The 20,830-nt window shown below is 39.3% G+C and overlaps 1 protein-coding gene across 2 annotated transcripts in view; it reads right to left on the bottom strand.

The window, feature by feature from the left end:
- Positions 1-806: 806 nt before the first annotated feature.
- PLPP4 (phospholipid phosphatase 4) overlaps positions 807-20,830 on the bottom strand; it is a 67,918-nt gene continuing 47,894 nt past the window's right edge. For both annotated transcript variants that reach the window (XM_052799865.1, XM_052799864.1), the window contains 2 exons: positions 11,149-11,319; positions 807-3,862 (listed from right to left, as the gene is read on the bottom strand). In XM_052799865.1, the coding sequence (XP_052655825.1) occupies positions 3,663-3,862; positions 11,149-11,319 (371 nt within the window). In that variant the 3' untranslated portion in view covers positions 807-3,662. The remainder of the gene's footprint in view (positions 3,863-11,148; positions 11,320-20,830) is intronic.

The following is a 20,830-nucleotide window of genomic DNA, read 5'->3' as shown; positions in this document are numbered from 1 at the left end:
TTCCTTCGTTGTCTTCTTTTGAGTAGGTAGTATCATTTGAGTAGGTGGTCAATGAGTCGGTGGTCGCCATCTCCCTCTGTAGGAATTACCTTTTACCTACTTCTTCCCTAATCTTGGCAGTTCCAAGCGGTTCTTCAAGGTTTATTGACCAGACCGCAATCCACTACCTTTTCTGACATAAACATAAAGCCCCATTGTCTAGTAGTTAGTTCTTAAATCCTAAATCATGTCTAGTTATTGTTTCCTTATTTTAAATATTAACTGATGGGGGCTGTACACAGGACTTGAGCAGCTCCCTGGTTATTTCAATCATATCGTACATATTAATTGATAACACTAACACATTGCCTGAAATATGCACTCACTAGGGGGACATTTTGCTGACTGGTTTGCAATCCATGCTTCTCTTGGTTTCAGGATATTTCTGCTGTGTTCGATTAGATTTTGTTATCCTTTTCTAGTCTAACAACATTTGTTATTAAATATGGCACTCCTAGTATTATTTGAGATATGGAACTTGACAAATGAAGGGGACCTGTTGCCATTTAGCTGGTTAAATATTTCAAAATTTCAACCTTGCAGACTTATACTGTACATTTTCCTGGATGAAAGTTAGATAGCATATTTTGGTTAAAGAAGGAAGGCTGTTCCATTTTAGTGGTATCAGTAATGACTTTTGGAACTGCTGTTGTTTATCAATAATGCAGTCACGTTAGGGCTTGTTTTTTGAAATACTCCATGTGGTTTATTAATGAAACTAACTTGGTACCTTTTATTCTTGTCAAAAAAATGAGAAAACACAGATGTACAAACCCACATTCATGTGTTGTTTTATTGGTGCGTTACAACATTACATTTCCTTCACATTGAGAAAGCATGAGATTAAGATACATTGATCCACAAAAATGCCTTCCCTACACTGACTTTGCACTGGTAATTACAGCGCCTACAGATCCCTCCACAAGTTTCAATTCATTAAGTCTTTCATAATTTTAATTACATTTTAATCAAAGCTTTTACATTGTCTATTTTATGACTTTCAATTTAATTATTCCCATTAAAATGTTATTCTTTACTGCTTTGCAAAGTTTACCAAGTACTCTCGCAGTGTAAGTATTTATGCTGCATTACACTTCATATTCCAATCTTTTAACAGCCACTACCCATTTGAGGGCTGTACAAGCTTCCCCCGTCCCAAAGAAGATAGCTTGTTTGTATCAAAAGCCATTAAAATACTGGGAATGTGTACAGCACAGTTAGGAGGCCCCACTCATTTTTGAGAATAAGCCAGATCTATATAAAAACATGCAAAATGCTCTATGCATCAGTATTAAACTTCTAATTTTGATTTAAGTTTTTTTTTTAACATTTGCATATAACCTGGAAGACTAGGGTTCCTGCCGAAAGAAAAAGCTAATGGCTAAGCCCTATACAATGTAAAGACATTATACCCTTACTCTAGGGCTTTCATTAATCCTCCCATATGAAGTAATAGAAAATGATATCCCTGTTACAGAATTCTGTAGGATGGTTTAAAAACTTTATAGAAAGATTAAACCTCCACTAAACCATGTGGATTTCTAGAATAAGACCTCGATTACACTAGAGGAGCGTTCTGTCAAATCCAGTGCAAATGCAATGCCAGAATAATTTTGCCTTGCTGATGCTAGTTTTGTGAACTAGCATATATACACCAGCAAAAGCACAGTTATGTTTGGGTAACTGTCTCTATTCTAGAGCTCAGAATACTGTAACTTTCAGTAAAAAATCCTACCTCTAACTGATGCAGTCAAACTGGTATCAGTTCTACGAGTAGATCAGGCCTAATTTCTACAGAACTCTCCTGGGTTCATGCCTATTACATTCTGTTCCTTAATGTAATTTCCTATTTATAGTTATTTCCAAATATCATGTAAGTTTATACATAGTAAGGTTGCATCCTCTTGTACACAATTATTACATTTATTTTTAAAGGGATTCTAATTTACTTGCTTTCTATAAAAATGCAAGTATTGCCAATCAGGAAGTAGCTCTTCTCAAAAAATCTACAAAGCTTACCTTTGAGAAAAGTAAATGACAAGCCTTACATAAAGACATTGAGCTGTTTGAATCACAAAATGCCTACAAGGCCAATACATATTCCAAGAGGAACACATAAATTATAATTATGGCAGCAGTCTCCTCCAGTCTAAAGCACCGTAATAATGGTCGTTGATCAACGCTATCTTGATCGCTTTAACCAGCAGCTCTGGCCAAGAAATGTTCAACTGCCAAGATGTGGTCTGGAACATTTGCCTGCATTTTCACAGGATAGCTAAGAAAAAAAATTCTGGAATCTGACATTCTGCCATCCAAAGGTACATCATTTCACAGGAATGTGACATATACTGCATAGTACATACATAACAAAACAGGATCCTACCAATAATAAATTAACTAAAGTCATACACTTAGTAATCTTCTCCATACCAACAGTGGTTTGATTCAGGTGAGTTTCAATTCAGGTACCAAGCCAACCTTCGCAAACACCATGCTCAAGAACATGATGAGCTGAAAATGTGGAATGGGTCTCGTGGAGAACTGTCTCCAGCATTCCTCTAGATATGTTACAGGGCTGGAGACCACCACAAGCATACATGGTTGTGCGCCCAAAGTCACAAATGAAAATCTTTGCATTTCTTTAGATCACCAATACTGCAGTGAGTCACTACACAAGAATGAACATGGCACAGCGAGATTCACAGAAGACATTGTGTTTCTTTATCCTCACAGTTTTAGGATTTTTTTAAATTTCTTTTAAAGACTTCAGCTTGTTGAATGTCATGGGTGTTCTTTTCTTTCATTTTGTTTTGATGGTAATTACTGCAAGAGCTCTCGAAAAAATGCTGATGATGTAATACCAAGTTTCTAATCCATCCTATGAATATATATGTTATTGTAAGCTGATAATTTTAACAGTGTGGAGTTTCTTGAATGTCACAATCATCCTGTGGAACTACTAATGCACAAGGCTTGGCTCTTACAAACACTTAGCCATTCATAACTTTTGGCTGCTTGATCATTAGTAGCTCAGAATGACCTTGTCAAAACTTGACAATTAATACGAAGTTCTACCAGCTTGTGGAGATTTTTTTAATGTTAGAAGGCAACAAGATAAACATAAGGACGACGCCCTAACTTACCAAATTATATAAAGAAATGGCTGGCCACAACAGATGCTGAACATCTGATGAAAAGTGCTGTGTGTACTCACCACCCATCAAAATCAATGAGTGCTGAAGACAACCAGAACTTTCTAGGAGATACTCAGTACTTCAGAAAATCTGTTTCCAGATCTACTATATCCTCAACCACATCTTCTTAAAATTACTCTCTTAACCATTTTTCACATGGGATTGTTTTTATTAATGTTCTTTCCCCTTCCCTCAAGTAGTCTATCTGTTTGCAGCAGACTGAAAACAGATAAGTCAGCAAGTGAATATGAATGGAAAATTTAACTTTAAAAGATGATATTATGGCATTAAAAATAAAATACTTAATTTCTCTTTATAAAAAGAAAAGAAACAGAAGAAAACACATGTACAGTAAGAAACACCGTGTTAAAAGACCAGTTTGGAGGAAATGTGAGAAGGCTAAAAGTTCATTCTGCACATTTCTTAAAGTCATACAGGACCTTCAGTTATTCCCTCTAGAGGCAGGCCAGTAGCATTATCTGCTGTAGGTCTCTCTTCTTTCTTCACAGAGTTCTGATCTAGCAGGCTGACGTAAGATTTATGACAAGCTGTATTACCCAAAGGAGGGTAGTGTTGTCTGTAGCAAATATAAGCAAAAATGAGGCCAATGATCCCTCCAACGAAAGCATCTAGATAAGAAAAGCAACAAAACCAGAAGCATGTTACCATGGAAAGGTCAGCTAGTAGTGACAACTGTAAAATAAAAGACATTCGGTTGACCTGGAAGTGTTTAACCCAGAAAATGTGAACTTCAAATTTTCATAAAGAATTTGGAGCCGCATACCGCAATCATGTAGGACACACAAAATAAGTATTTTGCTGGGGACTTCTCCAACATTTTGAATACCTAAAATGTAGATGGTTGGCTATGTTTCAGGAGATGAACAAGGGGAACAGAACGGCCTCCATGGGGCATTAAATAAATATTCATGATGTTCCAGCTCACTGTTGACCAACAACATCTGTGGGTAGGCCACTTCTTCCAGTTTGCCATGATTTTACAATGACCATCACCAGGTTTTCTATTTATGAACAACACAGCTGAACTTTGCTGCTCACAGCATCCAGAGCTCTCCCGCTGACAGGTACACCTCAAACTATTGCACTGACTACAGTGTGCTCCTTGTCTCTGCCCAAGTACCCCCAGGAAAGACAGCAGCTAAGTGCCAGGTCTACTCTTGACTGTTTTGTATTCTGGAAGGCATTCTTCAATGCAGACAGGGAGCAGGTAGGATATAAGATGGAAAATTCTCTTCCTTCAGGAAGTGGGCCACTGTAGCTTGAACAATTCTTCTCACTTGCAGCTCCTGTAAGGCCCCTGAGAAAGACAGCTGTCAAGAACAATTTTAAGCGGGGTGAATTCTTCCTAAAAGCACCTGAAAGGTCAAAGACTAAGCATGCCTGTTAAATGATTTAACGTCTTTTGAATATCTTTCTTTGATGCTCTTCACTATCCCATACTCCTACAGAAATAAAATAAGATAAAATAAGGCCATTGTGTGGGATATTTGCAGCTATCAGACACAGGCAATTTTAAGTTTTCCATGGGAACTGCATAGCACCTGAAGGGTGAGAGGATTTGTTCTGTTGTCAGGTTCTCCCTGCCTCTTACTAATATACTTGCCCGATCTTGCGTTTCATTTTCAAGCAACCAGAGCAAAATTTCACCAAAAATACACACTGACTTTGAAAGCCTCAGATTTGAACACAAACAATAATGGAAGTCAGGCAAAAACTACTGGCTAGAATATGACTCGACACCATGTTTTATTTTAACAAGACTTACTAAGAACCATATCATTTCTGTATACCTGTGTTTCTGTATTTTACTTTCAGTTACAAAGAAACCACAGTGTAATAAAAATGGTGAATCATTGAGTTTAATGACAAAGAAGGGTAAATCAATAGAAATTATTTTTGTCTAAAATACTTAAAGACAGATTAAAGGCCCTAGTTCGTCAGTCTAGACATTAGAACAAAGGGCATGTGCTTCAATTTTCAGTGGGTAATAAATGGCCTGTAATCATCGGAGAAGTAGGATTCTGAAGAGCCTTTTAACAGGAACAGCTAGGGCAAGAAAACCTAAAAAATTTAATATTGAGATGGATAAATTTAAGAAATGTGATTATAAGTCACAGTTGTCTGTTGAGGAAGAGGACTAGACTGAATGACCTAGGAGATCTCTTCTAATCCTATGTTCTCTTCCTACATGCAACAGGACATAAGAAATCTATCACAAACAAATGTAATAGAGACTTAAGTAGATTTTAAAGGTGATTGATTGTGTGTACACAGTATTTGCAAGCAGACAGAATCTTATCCTACCCATACTGGAAGCTGACTGATTTTGTACCATTCAGACTGTCCCTATCAAACAGTCATGGTACAAAAGGTACCAAGGGCAAGAATTTTCACCATAGTATACTATTACAGCATCAATCAACTTGTAAAACATGTAGTTATTGTGACAAGATTCATTTTCTATAAACCTGTGTCGGTTGCAATTCTCAGATTACCCTCCTTTAACTGTGGTTGACTGAATACTGTTCCAGACACTTTTTAATTTTGCTTAACAGTGGGGTCAAGCCTATGATTACTGTTTTTAATTATGGAGAAACACCAGATTTCTGCCAGTCCTCTATAAGTTCCCTGGTATTTCAAGACTTGCTGACAACTTGCCTAGATAATTTCTTTCAAAACATTTACACACAAATCATGCAACTCTGGGCCTCAGTTTGGGCACCATAGTAATACAAATTCACTACATGATTTATGCCAAAGATTTCTAGCTTACTGACCTTGACTAGCAGTAATGAGCAAACACACAGGCAGCTATTTTGACTCCTGTTTTTGAAGACAACATTTCTGTGTTTTGTTTAAGCTCATGGTAGCCACAGCTTCCTTTTTTTTCCTTTTTTTTCATTGCCCATAAAGGAAAAAGAATATTCTTTCAGTCTCAGTATTTATCTTTACTTTTCTTCAGACAAAATTTCCACTTATTTCATGCATAAATTAACATTTTCAGAGTTAGAAGCCTATACAGAGATCTAGGGACTAAAAAGCAGTCAATACATTCAGGATTCATAATGAAATATCCTAATATTAACCAATACCAACACTAAGATCTTGAATACTACACTCTCCAGCCAAACTGAAGGGAGCTCATGAAGTACGCATAATATCAACGTTCTGAGCCCACTCAGTGGCTTTTCAATGTAAGGATACTCTATTCCGTCTTTCACCTACAGTATGCCAAGTCTTGGACATTGTATTGATGGTCCTTGTTCATTCCCCACAGCATAGTTAAGACTCTATCACAAAGCTACCATAAGTAATTTAACACAATTAGTTGACTCTGCTGAGCATAAAAGACGAGGCCTGAGCTTCTCTGCTGTACATTACAGAGTGAATTAGTCTCTCCCTTGAGAATGAAGTTCTTTCAGGTAAAAGCTTATGTCACCTGCAGGATAATGTCTGCCAGCACTGTTCTTAGCTTGGGAAGAGCTGAGTTTTCAGCTCCATCTCCTTAAACTTCAAAGACACAAATATGAGCAGCTGTAATGGACACAGTCACAACCCCTTGGGTGTAGTTTCCTTCTATCATATAAAAAATACAGCATAATAATCTGCCTCATAGCACATGTTTCAGTACATAAATAATTCTTACTCTTGGCAAGAGATAGTACACGCTGTAAACGTGCATTCAAAACTTGGGAGTAAACCTGTACATTCCCATTCACATTCATTCACACTCTTCTCTCTCTCTTTAACACAGAGTTCAAACCAGCCAAGTGTCACACATTGAGCATGAGATTCGTAAATGCCGTCTGTCCTGCCTGCCAGCCTCGCAAGGCACGCGTCTCACGTTCAGCAGCTTTGTGCTGGAAGTTCTCTCCGACTCTGGGTATCCGTGAGCAAAGAAGAGTAATGAGCCCTGTAACAAGACAAGGTGTCTGCAGGAAACCAGGAGACTCCTAAAGAACGTGTCAAGGCTAACGGTTGGTGATTAAGCAGCTATGGGAGAACAGGATGCTGCATGAACACAAAAAACAGAGGAAGAAAAAGCATGGATGAGTCTTGCTCTGGTATGCTGACTGCTGTATGAGATAAGAAAGTGCTCAGTGGGACAGAGATATGCTGTACTTAATTGAAACTATGCAGAAGAATCAACAGAATGATATGTCTTTGTACTGGGTTTGTGTAGAAAGGTTTTGGTAGTGGGGGGGCTACAGGGGTGGCCTCTGTGAGAAACTGCCAGAAGCTTTCCCCATGTCCAACAGAGCCAATGCCAGGCGGCTCCAAGTCGGACCTGCTGCTGGCCAAGGCTGAGCCCATCAGTGACAGTGGTGGCCCCTCTGGGAGAACAGATTTAAGAAGGAAAAAAAGTTGCAGCGGGTGCAGAAACAGCAGCCGGAGAGAGTTGTGAGAAGATGCGAGAGCCCCAGCCCTGCAGACCCCCAGGTCAGTGCAGAAGGAGGGGAGGAGGTGCTCCAGGTGCCGGAGCAGATTCCCCTGCAGCCCGTGGGGAAGACCACAGTGAGGCAGGCTGTCCCCCTGCAGCCCAGGGAGGTCCACGGGGGAGCAGATCTCCACCTGCAGCCCATGGAGGACCCCACGCCAGAGCAGGGGGATGCCCGAAGGAGGCTGGGACCCTGTGGGAAGCCCGCGCTGGAGCAGGCTCCTGGCAGGACCTGCAGCCCCATGCAGAGAGGAGCCCAGGCTGGAGCAGGTTTGCTGGCAGGACTTGTGACCCCGCAGGGGACCCACACTGGAGCAGTCTGTGCCTGAAGGACTGCAGCCCGTGGGAGGGACCCACGCTGGAGCAGTTTGTGAAGAACTGCAGACCACGGGAAGGACCCACGTTGGTGAAGTTCGTGGAGGACTGTCTCCCATGGGAGGGACCCCACGGTGGAGCAGGGGAAGAGTTTGAGGAGTCCTCCCCCTGAGGAGGAAGGAGTGGCAGAGACAACGTGTGATGAACTGACCCCAACCCCCATTCCCCGTCCCCCTGCACCGCTGGCGGGGAGGAGGTAGAGAAAACCGGGAGTGAGTTGAGCCTGGGAAGACAGGAGGGGTGGGGGAAAGGTGTTTTAAGATTTGGTTTTATTTCTCATTATCCTACTCTGATTTGATTGGTAATAAAATTAAAATAATTTTCCCAAGTGTCCTGGTTTCAGCTGGGATAGAGTTAACTGTCTTCCTAGTAGCTGGTACAGTGCTATGTGTTGAGTTCAGTATGCGAAGAATGTTGATAACGCTGATGTTTTCAGTTGTTGCTCAGTAGTGTTTAGGCTAAAGTCAAGGATTTTTCAGCTTCTCATGCCCAGCCAGCGAGAAAGCTGGAGGGGCACAAGAAGTTGGCACAGGACACAGCCAGGGCACCTGACCCAAACTGGCCAACGGGGTATTCCATACCATGTGACGTCCCATCCAGTATAGGAACGGGGAAGTGGGGGTGGGGAATCGCCGCTCGGGGGACTGGCGGGGTGTCGGTCGGCGGGTGGTGAGCAATTGCACTGCGCATCATTTGTACATTCCAATCCTTTCATTATTACTGTTGTCATTTTATTAGTGTTATCATTATCATTATTAGTTTCTTCTTTTCTGTTCTATTAAACCGTTCTTATCTCAACCTATGGGTTTTGCTTCTTCTCCCGATTTTCTGCCCCATCCCACTGGGTGAGGGGAAGTGAGTGAGCGAGCGGCTGCGTGGTGTTTAGTTGCTGGCTGGGGTTAAACCACGACACCAAGTTCGGTCTGTTTTGCCCGTGACGGTAATTGGTGAGTGATCTCTCCTGTCCTTATCTCGACCCATAAGCCTTTCATTTTATTTTCTCTCCCCTGTCCAGCCAAGGAGGGGAGTGATAGAGCGGCTTTGGTGGGCACCAGGCATCCAGCCAGGGTCAGCCTACCAGTCTTAGAAAACAGGTAAACAATATATAACCAGCATGAAGAAAATAATTGAAAGGAGCACTCAGGACCCTGAGGGGAGTATAATTTGCAAGGCCAGCAGTACTGTACCAGCAATACCTCATAAAGCCAAGATGACCTACATAACAGTATCAGAAACACCAAGGCTGGTTTACTTAGCAGGAGACAAGAGTGAAGAAAGACAGGTACAAAGGCAGCAAAAAAGAGGGTCAAGAAATGGTAAAAGGAATAATAGATAGTAGGATTTTTTAACAGTGAAAGTGTAGATGCTGACAGACAGTAGTAAGTTGACCTGCAGACACTGGAGGGAAGCCATGTGGGCAACCTACCAGACTCTCCACCAGGTCCGTGTCTGAAAGACTCAGTATGGGAGGGTAAGGCATGATATAATTCTAATTTAATAGAATGAATAGAATTGTAACTTAGTAATATAAGCGTATAATTAATAAATAGCATAGCCTTCTATATCAGTTATGTCCCACACCTGAATTTTAAAGGACTCTGAGACAACAGTCTTCCTGTGACAGATGCAGCTGGTCTGACTGGTGTTGCGCTCCAGAATTGCCTACTGTGAGGGAAGAGAGGATGCTCTGGCATAGCCCTGAAGCTATGAAGGTCAGTGCTAGTTAATTCAACCTCACTAAGAAACCTCCTGAAAGCTATCTGCTCTAGTTACATTGTAATATAACAATGCCTCATTTACATGAGAATGCTCACATAATACGAAGATCCAAAGTTTCCACTAGAAACAATAAGAAGTAAGAGAAAAAGAGATTAGGATTAAGCATCCTTCAGACTGTTGACACTTCACTTAAGAATACTGCCTGTTGTTCACTATATGTAGCCTTTTAAGGATGCATGTTCATCAAGAGCAGACATTTATACAAACGCTGCTGTTAGAGTCTTAAGAGCCATCTCCCGTTCTGTCAATAACTGTCATTTCTTCACAAAGGTAAGATTTAAGATTGTGTGGCATGTTTCTTTAGCTTTGTGGATGTACTTTACAATCAAGAAAGACACCACATGCTGCTTCAATGACCTACTTATCCATATTGAATACATTCAGCATTTATTTGCAGTTACAGTTTAATGAATATTCATTGGTACCACATGTATGGTATCATACTGAATCCATCACACTAACGTCTAGTCAGTATAACAAAATCAACCTCAAAATATTTGCAGCCCAAAACTATGGAAAATCATTTTTAATAGGATGTAACAGGAAGATAAAATATTTCTCTTCCTTAAGTAGGACCTGACTTTGGAAAGTGTGGAATTGACAGCTTGGGAGCAATTACAACCTTGGCCAAGAAAATTAAGAGAACAGAAAACATCAAACTTTGCAGAATCTGTTACAACTTATGCTATGTAGTTTGGTATGCAATGTTTCTATACTTCTCAAAGAGGAGCCATGAACACACCTCACGCCCAATATACTTTGATTTGAATGAAAAACAGTGTATTACATCATGTGCATCAAATGACCAGAACGTAGACAAATGACTGAGTCAATCTTTTCAATGACTAGCTACGTGAAGATGCTTCAGTCTAGTCTAATGCACATGAAACCACATATTAGCAATCACTCATGTACCCAACAGGTACCTAGCAGGTAACTGGAAAAGCAGTAGGCAAGGACTAGGCCTCACGACAGAGCTACTCTGACAGGCCAGATCCAGCCTACAGCTGGATCCATCCAAGACAGCTATGTCACTGATGTACATTTGGAAAAAATGATGATGTAAAAACACCCACTGATGTAGATAAACATGATGATGTACATTGTGTATATAAAAACACAGAATGATAAAGGACCCCTGCAGTATTTTCAGACATTGAAACCCTCAGCATCAACCCAGGAGCAAGGAAAATCTATAGCATACTATCATGTTTTAACTCACGTGATTTAATGAAAAAAAAAAAAATCAAAGAAATACAAGGTTAATAAAAAAAGTAGAAAAAAGGTATCTCCATAGCTCACCTTGCCAGTGATGTTTGTAATCACACATACGTGACAGGGCAATCATCATGGCACAGTAGAGTGGGAGAATTGCTGCACAAAGCCGCCAGCTCTTCCCCCGGCCATTTTCCGTGAAGCAGTGTAACTTTCCAGCTAAGTAGAAGGTGGTAAAGCCAAGGCCTGAAAATGCAACTGATAAAGAAAAACATAATTACAGTATTTTGTCATTAACACTGTATAATACCATCCCTTAAGACCCTTTAAGATCTGACAGCAGGATCCTTCTACTGCAGAGAAGTCATGGACTTTCTTTCTAGGGTGATGACAGGAGCTAAAGTAAGTTGAGAAGACCCAACTGCAAAAAATTGAGGGAGTTTCATAATTTGAAGGGTGATTCCTATGTAACCACATAAATGATGCTGTTATAACTTAGTATTTTAAAGGGATGTAGCAAATTGCCTAGGTAGAGAGTTTTCTTGTGTTTGTTTTGTTTTTTTTTTTAATAAAGCAATCTTGACCTTACAAACTTTAAAAAAACAGAGGTCTTTGGGGGTTGAATGGGAAAAGGTAGTCTCCCACAAGATCCATGATGTACGTATGTTCTCCACAGCAGTGGTCTCACCTATGTAGCAATGCAAGCAATCAGGCAAGTGAACACTGCAAAGCAAATTGACCTTCTCATAGATACTCAGCTTTCACATAATCTGACATGTCTGCAAATACTGTGGTACCTCTAGACATTCATCTTTCCAACAGCAACTGAAGTTTTTTTCCCTTTAGCAATTTAACTTTTTCCTCTGGGGGAGACGTCAGCTGTGGAAAGAATCCCTGACTTTATTTGCACATTAAATTAAACATTGAGGCAAATTTTTAACTTGAGTCACAAAAGCTCTTTTCATGCTTAAACTTCAGCACACCTTTCCTGATTGTAGACCTATTCTAAAAAGTTAAGGTTTAAAGCAGAAAAGGATTCAGTCAGTTTGTACTGCAATTGAATTACATTTAAGTAAGATTTTTAGGTTCCATTAACCTGTTTCTATACAACATGCACAACTGGCAGTGATGACAGAACTCGGGCACCAAGTTTCTCTACTGAACTTCTTCCCTCTTGCAGCTGTTCACCTTCCAGAGAAATACTGGCTGGATTTTTTTTTTTTAAATATGCATTTTACATTTTTTTTAAAAACCATTTGAACATTTCTGTTGTTGTTGTAGGAAAATTAGTGCTGGGCTGAACAGGTAGCTCTGTGAAACACATCTTCTGTTTTCTCCACAAATGTCATACTCAATTTTGTTCCTGACTGCAGAGATCAAAATAGAACATGAGCACATAAACCACAGACAGCAAAATTATAAATATTTATCCAAGCATTTGAAATCCTTTTTCTTGACTACCTTTATACTTTTTGTCTTTGTGATATCTAAGCACCTCTATAAGAGTTAATAAATCACATTCACAATACGTAATTCTGTTCTGATTCTGCTATCAGTCAATTTAATGGTAAAATCACCATCAGTGCTGGGTCAGACATGCATCTTTTTTCTATTCTCCTGCTAGGGCTTTTCAAATGCCCTTCTCCTCATATTCCCAAACGCTAGATGTGATAATTACTTTGTGTTCTGCTGATAAATCTATGGGATGGTCAATTTTATCTGACAGTACAATGGAGTGGTTTTATAAGTTTATACTACACAGCTGTTTGAATGCAATTACTGAAGATTTGCATTTCATCTTCAGACACACAAATAAATCACTTCTTTAGACTGGCTGTGGCGGGGCAAGACAGAATGCTGATTAGTCATCAAACCACAGAATTAGTTCTTTATAGGATCTGCCACATTTCCAGAAGGAGGTGCTCATGAATGAACATGGAAGTTCAGCAGGATCTATACTTGCACTAGACACAAGGGCAGATTTTACCTTAGATGGTTGATGTGTTCCTCTAAACTAAAGGTCAGGAAGAAAAGAGACTCACAAACACTCCTCCAGGGGAACTTACACCTAATGTAAGATGGAAGAGTAATATAATGATGCTCTAGCTTGTGGCTATGAAACTAATATTCTGCAGAGCAGCTTTAAATTGCAATATTGTAAGACTGACTTCCCTTACCCTGGAGCGTGCACACCCAGAGAGAGCTGCTTGACCCAATAGTCCCAGTGTGTGCAGAGTCAGCAGCAAAGAACATGAAATTAATAGCGAAATGCTCTGGGATGTGGGAGTATCCATTATAAAAATAATTATATATTCTAAGACAACTCAATTGCTGTGCATTCCATGTAGGCAACTTTGCTTGACGGCTATATTTTGAAGATGTTGTCAATCAATAACATTGAGAAAAACAATTCACTCTTCAAGAATCCTGGGCCTGTAGGTGATATTTACACTGAAGAATTGGTCAATCATTAGAATATATCTGAGCATTTTTTTCTGCACCAGCTAGAGTCAACACCTCACTGTATCACAACAAAAATGCAAACACACACATACACGCATCACATGCCCTAACTTATGACATACTGCCTAATATTACAATAAAAATTATCATTCTCCGTAAGACGACAGATTCCAAAGAATCAGCAAAGCAATGCTCCTCATCTACACAAATACTTCTGCTAAGTTGGTTTCTTCCCAGATCATAAGAAATTAATAATGTGTTTATATAAAGAAGGCAAGAGCAACATAAAATACTAACCAGCTCTCTTTGGAGACATTGACACAAATAAAAATAAGAAAATCAGTCTGATTTAGTTTAAAACAATGTTAACTCAAGAAAGATGTTGATGCAAACTCCAGACACAAATATTTAACTGGCTTTAAGTGTTGGAAGAGAAGAAAGGAATGAATCAAACACACAGTATAAAGAAATGAGATATTTTTAACAATTGGTGTAGCTAACTCAAATTAAAGTCCTGATGCTAAAAGTTGCTGAACACAGGAAAACCTCTCCTGAGACAAGCCACATGTTCTCTCAGGGCTTGATAGAATGCGGTAGGTTTTATGAACATACTGAAAGACAGAAAATGGAATATTTGCATTGTAGCAGCTTTGAAAGGTCTCAGCTGAGACAAGGTTACCATTATTCTAAGTGCTATGTAAACACACGGAGAGGACACTGTCCCACAAAGCTTAGCAACTGAAGATACAAAGGCAAAGGACACAAGGTGAAGTGCAGAGAGCGGCAGGGATTTGCTCAGTCACGAATGAAACCTGGCTCCTGGAGACCCCGGGTCTGTACCTTAGCTCAGGCTTGTGCTGCCTCACTCTTCTCCCTCTGCCTTCTGAAAGTTGTTATTGAACTGTTCTCTTTAAATAAGGCAGCTATGGTTTCTTAAGAAATTAACAGAGATGAAGGGAATTTTGGAATGAAAAGGGAAAATTTAAGTCTTACAGGCATAGCTACTATAAGCTAACTTAAAGGGGACAAAAGACTTGAAATGAGAGGAAAACACATTAAGCAATATTTGATTTGTCCCCTTACTGTTTAATTGCATTTCCTGATCTGGTGATAGCATCAGATAATTGGTTTAGGGCCAACAGGACTATTTAAACATCAGTAAAGATCCTGGATTTACAAATCTTTGGACCTTTCAGAAGAGATTCTGAAGAGAGTTGAGATTCATAGTGCATGTTATTCATGTTTTGAGTTTCTTTAAAGGAATCACTGGAATTCACATGTATTATGGGTTTGCTCTATTTATATGGTTTTATTTCAAACTATTGTCTACAAAGAATCTTTAATAATGCATATGCACTCTCCAGATAATACTAACGGTACCTAGATAGTCTCTCAGTCATGAATAAACATTAGTTTGTGAAAAATTAAATCAATTTCCATTCCTTTTTATACCTGCTCTAGCTGTTTCGCTTTTTCATAATGTAGACCTACTGGTTATGTAGACCTGCCAGTCAAAGGTGTCTAACTGATTTCGTTTGCAACATGGCTATAAACCATTCAGAGACTGTACTGCAAGTTCTATCATACGATCCAAGCCAGCAGGGCAGTAAAGAGCAAGCACGTTGTCTCTCTCTGCTCATCAAAATGAATTCCCTGTTCCCACTCTCAGAATGAAACTTTTAAATACTAGTTCCACATGGGATCGATCAACTTGAAGTCACCACTCTAAGTTGGTCCAGTTCATAAAGTGTACTGGGGTTCTTCTCTGCAGATAACACTGCCTGTTTTACTTGCTGAATAAGGGCTATTCAAAAGTTCACAGAGTTGGCAGCCAGAAGGGACCAGCTGTTCTTTTTGTCTGACCTCCTATATATCACACCACTAAGTATGATCCAGTTAGCACCAGAATGTGAGTTTGGATAAAGCATAATTTTCAGACAAATAATCTAAAGATAGAGGAGGAGAACCATTTCGGAGCCAAGAGGACTTGTAACACCAACCACCTGGTGAAGTTCTTACTGACAAAACCATGATCAAATTGTAAACCACCATCATCATGGGCCATCTTCAACTGAGGATCCAATTTGGTAAAACACAACAGAAAGAGAAATATAAACAGTGCTATGTAGGCAAAAAATTAGTAAGGCTCTGTCCTGGTTTCAGCTGGAATAAAGTTAATTTTCTTCCTAGTAGCTGCTATAGTGCTGTGTTTTGGATTTAGGATGAGAATAACATTGATAACACTGTTCTAGTTGTTGCTAAGCAGTGTTAATAGTAAGCCAAGGACTTTTCAGCTTTTCATACTGCCCTGCCAGCGAGGAGGCTGGGGGGCACAAGAAGCTGGGAGGGGACACAGCCAGGACAGCTGACCCAAACGAGACAAAGGTGTCTGCCATACCATATGACATCGTGCCCACTAAATAAATCAGGAAGTTGGCCAGGGGACAGTGCAGCTCAGGGATTTGCTGGGCACCGGTCAGTGGGTGGTAAGCAATTTTATTGTGCATCACTTGTTTTGTATATTCTATTATTATTATTTTCCTTTCCTTTTCTGTCCTAGTAAACTGTCTTTATCTCAACCCACAAGTTTTACTTTTTTTTTTTTTTTTTCCGATTCTCTCCCCCACCCCACTGGTGGGGAGGGAATGAGCGAGCAGCTGCATGGTGCTTAGTTGCTGGCTGGGGTTAAACCACGACAGGCTCTCCAACAGCCTTCCTACAAAAAGTGCTGCTCCCGCTTCACAATAATCAGAACAGGTACATGCAGAATTGATACAAACACTCTTAAAAGCACCTATTGAAGTAGAAGCGAGAGGAAGTATCTGGGTGTGTTTATTTACTCTTACAGCAATGACACAAGCAAAATACTTCATAGAAAAAAATGAAAGCCTGGCATGCCTTCTGCCCAAGGAGTTCATGTACTAAGCCTTCATCCTACAGTTGGATCAAAGGGTGCAGAACCTTGCCACCATGGAAAACCTTGAATGGAAAAATGGCACTCTGTAAAGTACCAGGTCCAAGCCTTGCGGACCTGATGAAAGAGCAACCAGCAGAGGGTAAAAAAATGGAAGAGTCAACCCCCTCCCCAATTGAATAGGTTTTTAGAACTAACTGGATAGCTGTAGACTTCTGTGTGAAGACAAGGAAGTGTTGTTTTGACCTTTATATCCTTTACATCCTAGTGGTTTAGGAATTACCAACTTAAGACAGAGCCTTTCACCTTGTTTTATGTAGGTGGGGTATCTGGAACTGCTATCGGAAGGTGCATTTTAAAACTATACCACAGCGGTACTTGAAGCATGTCAAAAAACAGCTTCCTCTTGGGCATTACCATTACTGGAATACATAAAACTACATTAGACTCAATCTTTCAGTTTGTTTCTATCATTTTCTTTAAAAGAAAAAAAAAACAAACAAAAAAACCAAAAAACGTTCACAGAAGAAATAAGGAGGATGATAGCATCTGGAGACACTGCAGAGTCCATCCTGACGTCTGATTCTGATTCTCTCCAGACAGGGGATCTAGGTGACTTTAAAAACCTATCTGTATGGACCAAACTGATTACCAAGTTGAAATGCATAAAGTGAGAAACTGTGAACAAGAATGTGATCTAAAGCACCCCAAATAAATTATTCATTAAAAATGTAATTGCTTTTGTGGGTGTTTTCTGGAAATTAAACTACCCCATGAGGATCTTTAGCTTCTCAAGTTTTAATGGATGCTTTGCTAAGCACACAATACATGTCTTCTTTATGCTAAGCAGTTTTTGAGCTGAAGAAAAAATCCTCAACTTATTTAAGTGGCAACAAATTATGAAACTACAAAACAACCATTCAAACGACCTATGTAACAATCAGAGAAAATGATACATCTCTTTGTCTGTAATGCTTTATACTTGCAGTGATTACTGTATATTTTCCAAATGCAAACACATATTATTCATCACTGGAATTGCACAGCAGCCTACTGCAATTTTAGCTAAGGCTACCGGTGAATGTTTTCAGTTTCACACTGTTCAACAACTGAAATATTTATCTTTCCTGGAGGAAAAAGTATGATACCAAATGGCTGCATAAATTTTAATGTTGAAATTCAATTCAAAGAGGATTTTACAGAAGTACAATTCCCAGAGAATGTTTGGAGCTTATCATCACAGGCAAAATATTTTTATTTTTTTTCCAAGTGGGACAGTCAATCACCTTCCCTTTGGCTTAGCTTTATTAATTTCTTTTCACAAAGAAAGACAGTTCAGCAGAAGCAACATGAAAAGCACATCACAAATACAAATGTATGCAGGGACTTGGGAAACAAAGAGGAGATATTGGAGACAGAGACATGTTAGAACAAAAATAGACCTATATCATCTGAAAAGCAAGTAACTAGAGTATTAGTCATCAGGTTGTTTTTGCAGGACTGTCACAATGAATTCTTGTGAACCTTTTTTGGTTTTTTCTGACTTATTTTCATGTACCTCTCAAGATATCTCATTACACCTGAAATATCTAAAGTGGTCTCAGGGTACATCTCATTGCTACCAAAGAATGAGAACTAAGTTCTGATTTGTTCAGTTAATGATGCCATTTACAAGAAGTCCTAAAAGTGAACCTGTTCCATAGCCTGCTTTGCCGTTTCTGTTGACAGAAACCTTGAACAAATCCCCTCTCTCTGAGAACACAGTAAAGACAAGCCTAAAAGGGCTCAGATTCTGGAATTACTTTGAAGAGAAGGGGTCAGCACTCATGCACTAATCAAAGCAGCGTTAGCATTAATATAAGCTACAAAAGACTGTCTTGTAAACTCAGCCCTAATCATACAACTGTATCAGACTAGAAAGACATCTTTCTCTGCAAGGTATGTTTTACTCTTTACTCACTGCCAAGATCTCCATGTTTCTCAGTTACACTTGGTGAAATTAGGTCCAACTAACTAACTTGGATCAGATTTAAACCTAGGACAGAATGACATCAGGATTCAGCTGGTCCTTGAACACACCCATGATGGTGCTGCTCTAGTGTGGTCCCTGGCTAATGCACTTTTCTCCTTACAGGCATCAGGAATACCAAGCGTTGACCAAATTTTTTTTGTTAGGTCAGATGTGCATCCCTTTATGAAAGAAAGTCCTGATACTATATCTCTAGTTTCTTGAGAAAATTTTTTTAAAACTGAGATAAGAATTGCCAGGTTAATTCAAACAGGTCAGTACTAATTAAACAGCTACCAGCCTGTTAATTATCAATAACCAGAGAATAAATTGCTCTTTCTGCTAGACCTTAGCATAACTACAGTATCTAGCCACAAGCTTTAGATCATCAGCTCTCCAACTCCCATACAAATTATTGTCACTGGGGGATTTATGAGGTATCTAACTACAAATAATCCTTGTCAAGAGCAATTTTTTCTTTCCAGTTCAACACTGGAATATACCAAGTCCCACATGCTGGCTCAGGGTAACTTCTTGCTTCCTGCTTTGCCATACATATGCCATCGGTAGTATCCTTGATATCAGATCACATCCTGCTCAACTACTTGTCCTTCCATTCACCATGCCAAGCATCAGTCTTTCAGGGATGTGCATTTAATTTAAAATTTGTTTGAAGCGAATTGGCACAAGCATACAGATTAGCATGTAAAATACAGTTAAAAGACATCAAGAGCACCTTGATGGACAGAAACTTTTTACAGTGGAGGATCGGAATGCTTCTGTCAAACACAAGACACAGCATGGTAGGCAGTGTCAAGGAGTTTGCTGGATTGTATCAGTGTTAGTCCTGCCTGCAAATAATCCCCCTATATACATCAAAAAGAAATGAGGGAAACCCCAAGACTATGCACAGCCAGAGCAGTAAGGGCTATATAGAAGATCTCTGCTTCTCTTCTCACGCTGTGAGACCCAGGAGGAATAGGAAAATGTTATGTATTCCTGCTACACTGCAAAGTGCAAAGCAATGAAGCCTGATCTATCCACCACTTGCAAGGGGAACTTATCACTGGGGGGGTTATGTAAAGAAGAAGAGTTTGGGGGGAAAAAAGGCAAGCGATCTAAGCCTTCTTCAACCACACTTTAAGTAGCACAGCCACATTATCCCGTCACTGAATTCAGTGCTGGGCTCCAAACTTGTAAATAACTCTCTTGAGAGAATCAGGGACTGGAAACTGAGTATCTTCATTTCCAATTCAGTCTAGATCCTCTGAAGATAGCAAAAATAAAGTTGCTGCCCATTCTGGAGTACCCAGTAGTACACTGGGATTAATCTCTTTAATCATGCAGAGAAAAGGAGAAAATATATTACCATATACTACCACAGAAAAAATAATGTTATTGTGTTAAATGCTACAGTGTAAAAGACAATGCATAGAACATGTTTGCTAGGTAGAATAAATACCTATGAGGAACCACGGTTTTACACTGACATATGATATGTATTAAAAACCCACATTTTTTTTAAATTCAGGAAAAACAGAAAGTCTTTTGGTGGTATGCTTGAGACATATACATCATCTGAACCTCAAACAGACTAGCAAGAGTAGATTTATTATTAGAGCTGGAAAACTAAACTAAACAGTTCATCTCAGAAGCCCCTCATGAATTCAAACAGCCTTTGTTATTGAGTACTGAGAGGTAAATATGTCAGAGATGAGGTAAAAGCATTAAACACAACCATTCCTGAGAATACTTACAGTTTGAATTAAGCAGCCAATAAACCCCACGGGAGATTTTATTTTTTTTCCCCTGCATATCCAAGAAATCCATTCCTTATTTCCCTGGATTCTTCTTTAAAAGGATGAAATATTTCAGAGAGACACTGCCATACAGCTGTTAATTAAGAGATTTATCTTGAAAATAGGGAGTAGCAGCAATTACTGCCAAAAACCTGTGGCTTGTAGCTCATCTGTTACTTAAAATGTTCACTTTCAACTGAAGGAAATATGATTATCCTCCATGAAATTACTAGCTAAAGATAATTAACAGTTCAAATTTAGATACCCAACTATAATTACATGTACTGCAGTAATATTTTATATAAATTATCACAGGATAGCAAACAATTCTATTGAAATTCAACGATTTCTTCACTCTGAAGCACATAAATCATTTTAATTTTTCAAACAAATGAATGGCTTTTAAAATGTAAAAATCTTTTCATTTTTACAACTGACTAATTTCAACTACTTAGTGAAAAGGGGGAGGAGGAGCTAGCTGTCCGTTTGCTCTAAAGACATAATATTTACCAGTCTCCTTTTTTCTTTTTAGTGACACAGCAAGACATACCACAAATACTACATTCATTTAATTAGCGCTTCATC

The sequence above is a fragment of the Harpia harpyja genome, chromosome 10, assembly GCF_026419915.1.
Source record: "Harpia harpyja isolate bHarHar1 chromosome 10, bHarHar1 primary haplotype, whole genome shotgun sequence".
NCBI lineage: Eukaryota > Metazoa > Chordata > Aves > Accipitriformes > Accipitridae > Harpia > Harpia harpyja.
This window is presented reverse-complemented; position numbering and strand designations above follow the sequence as displayed.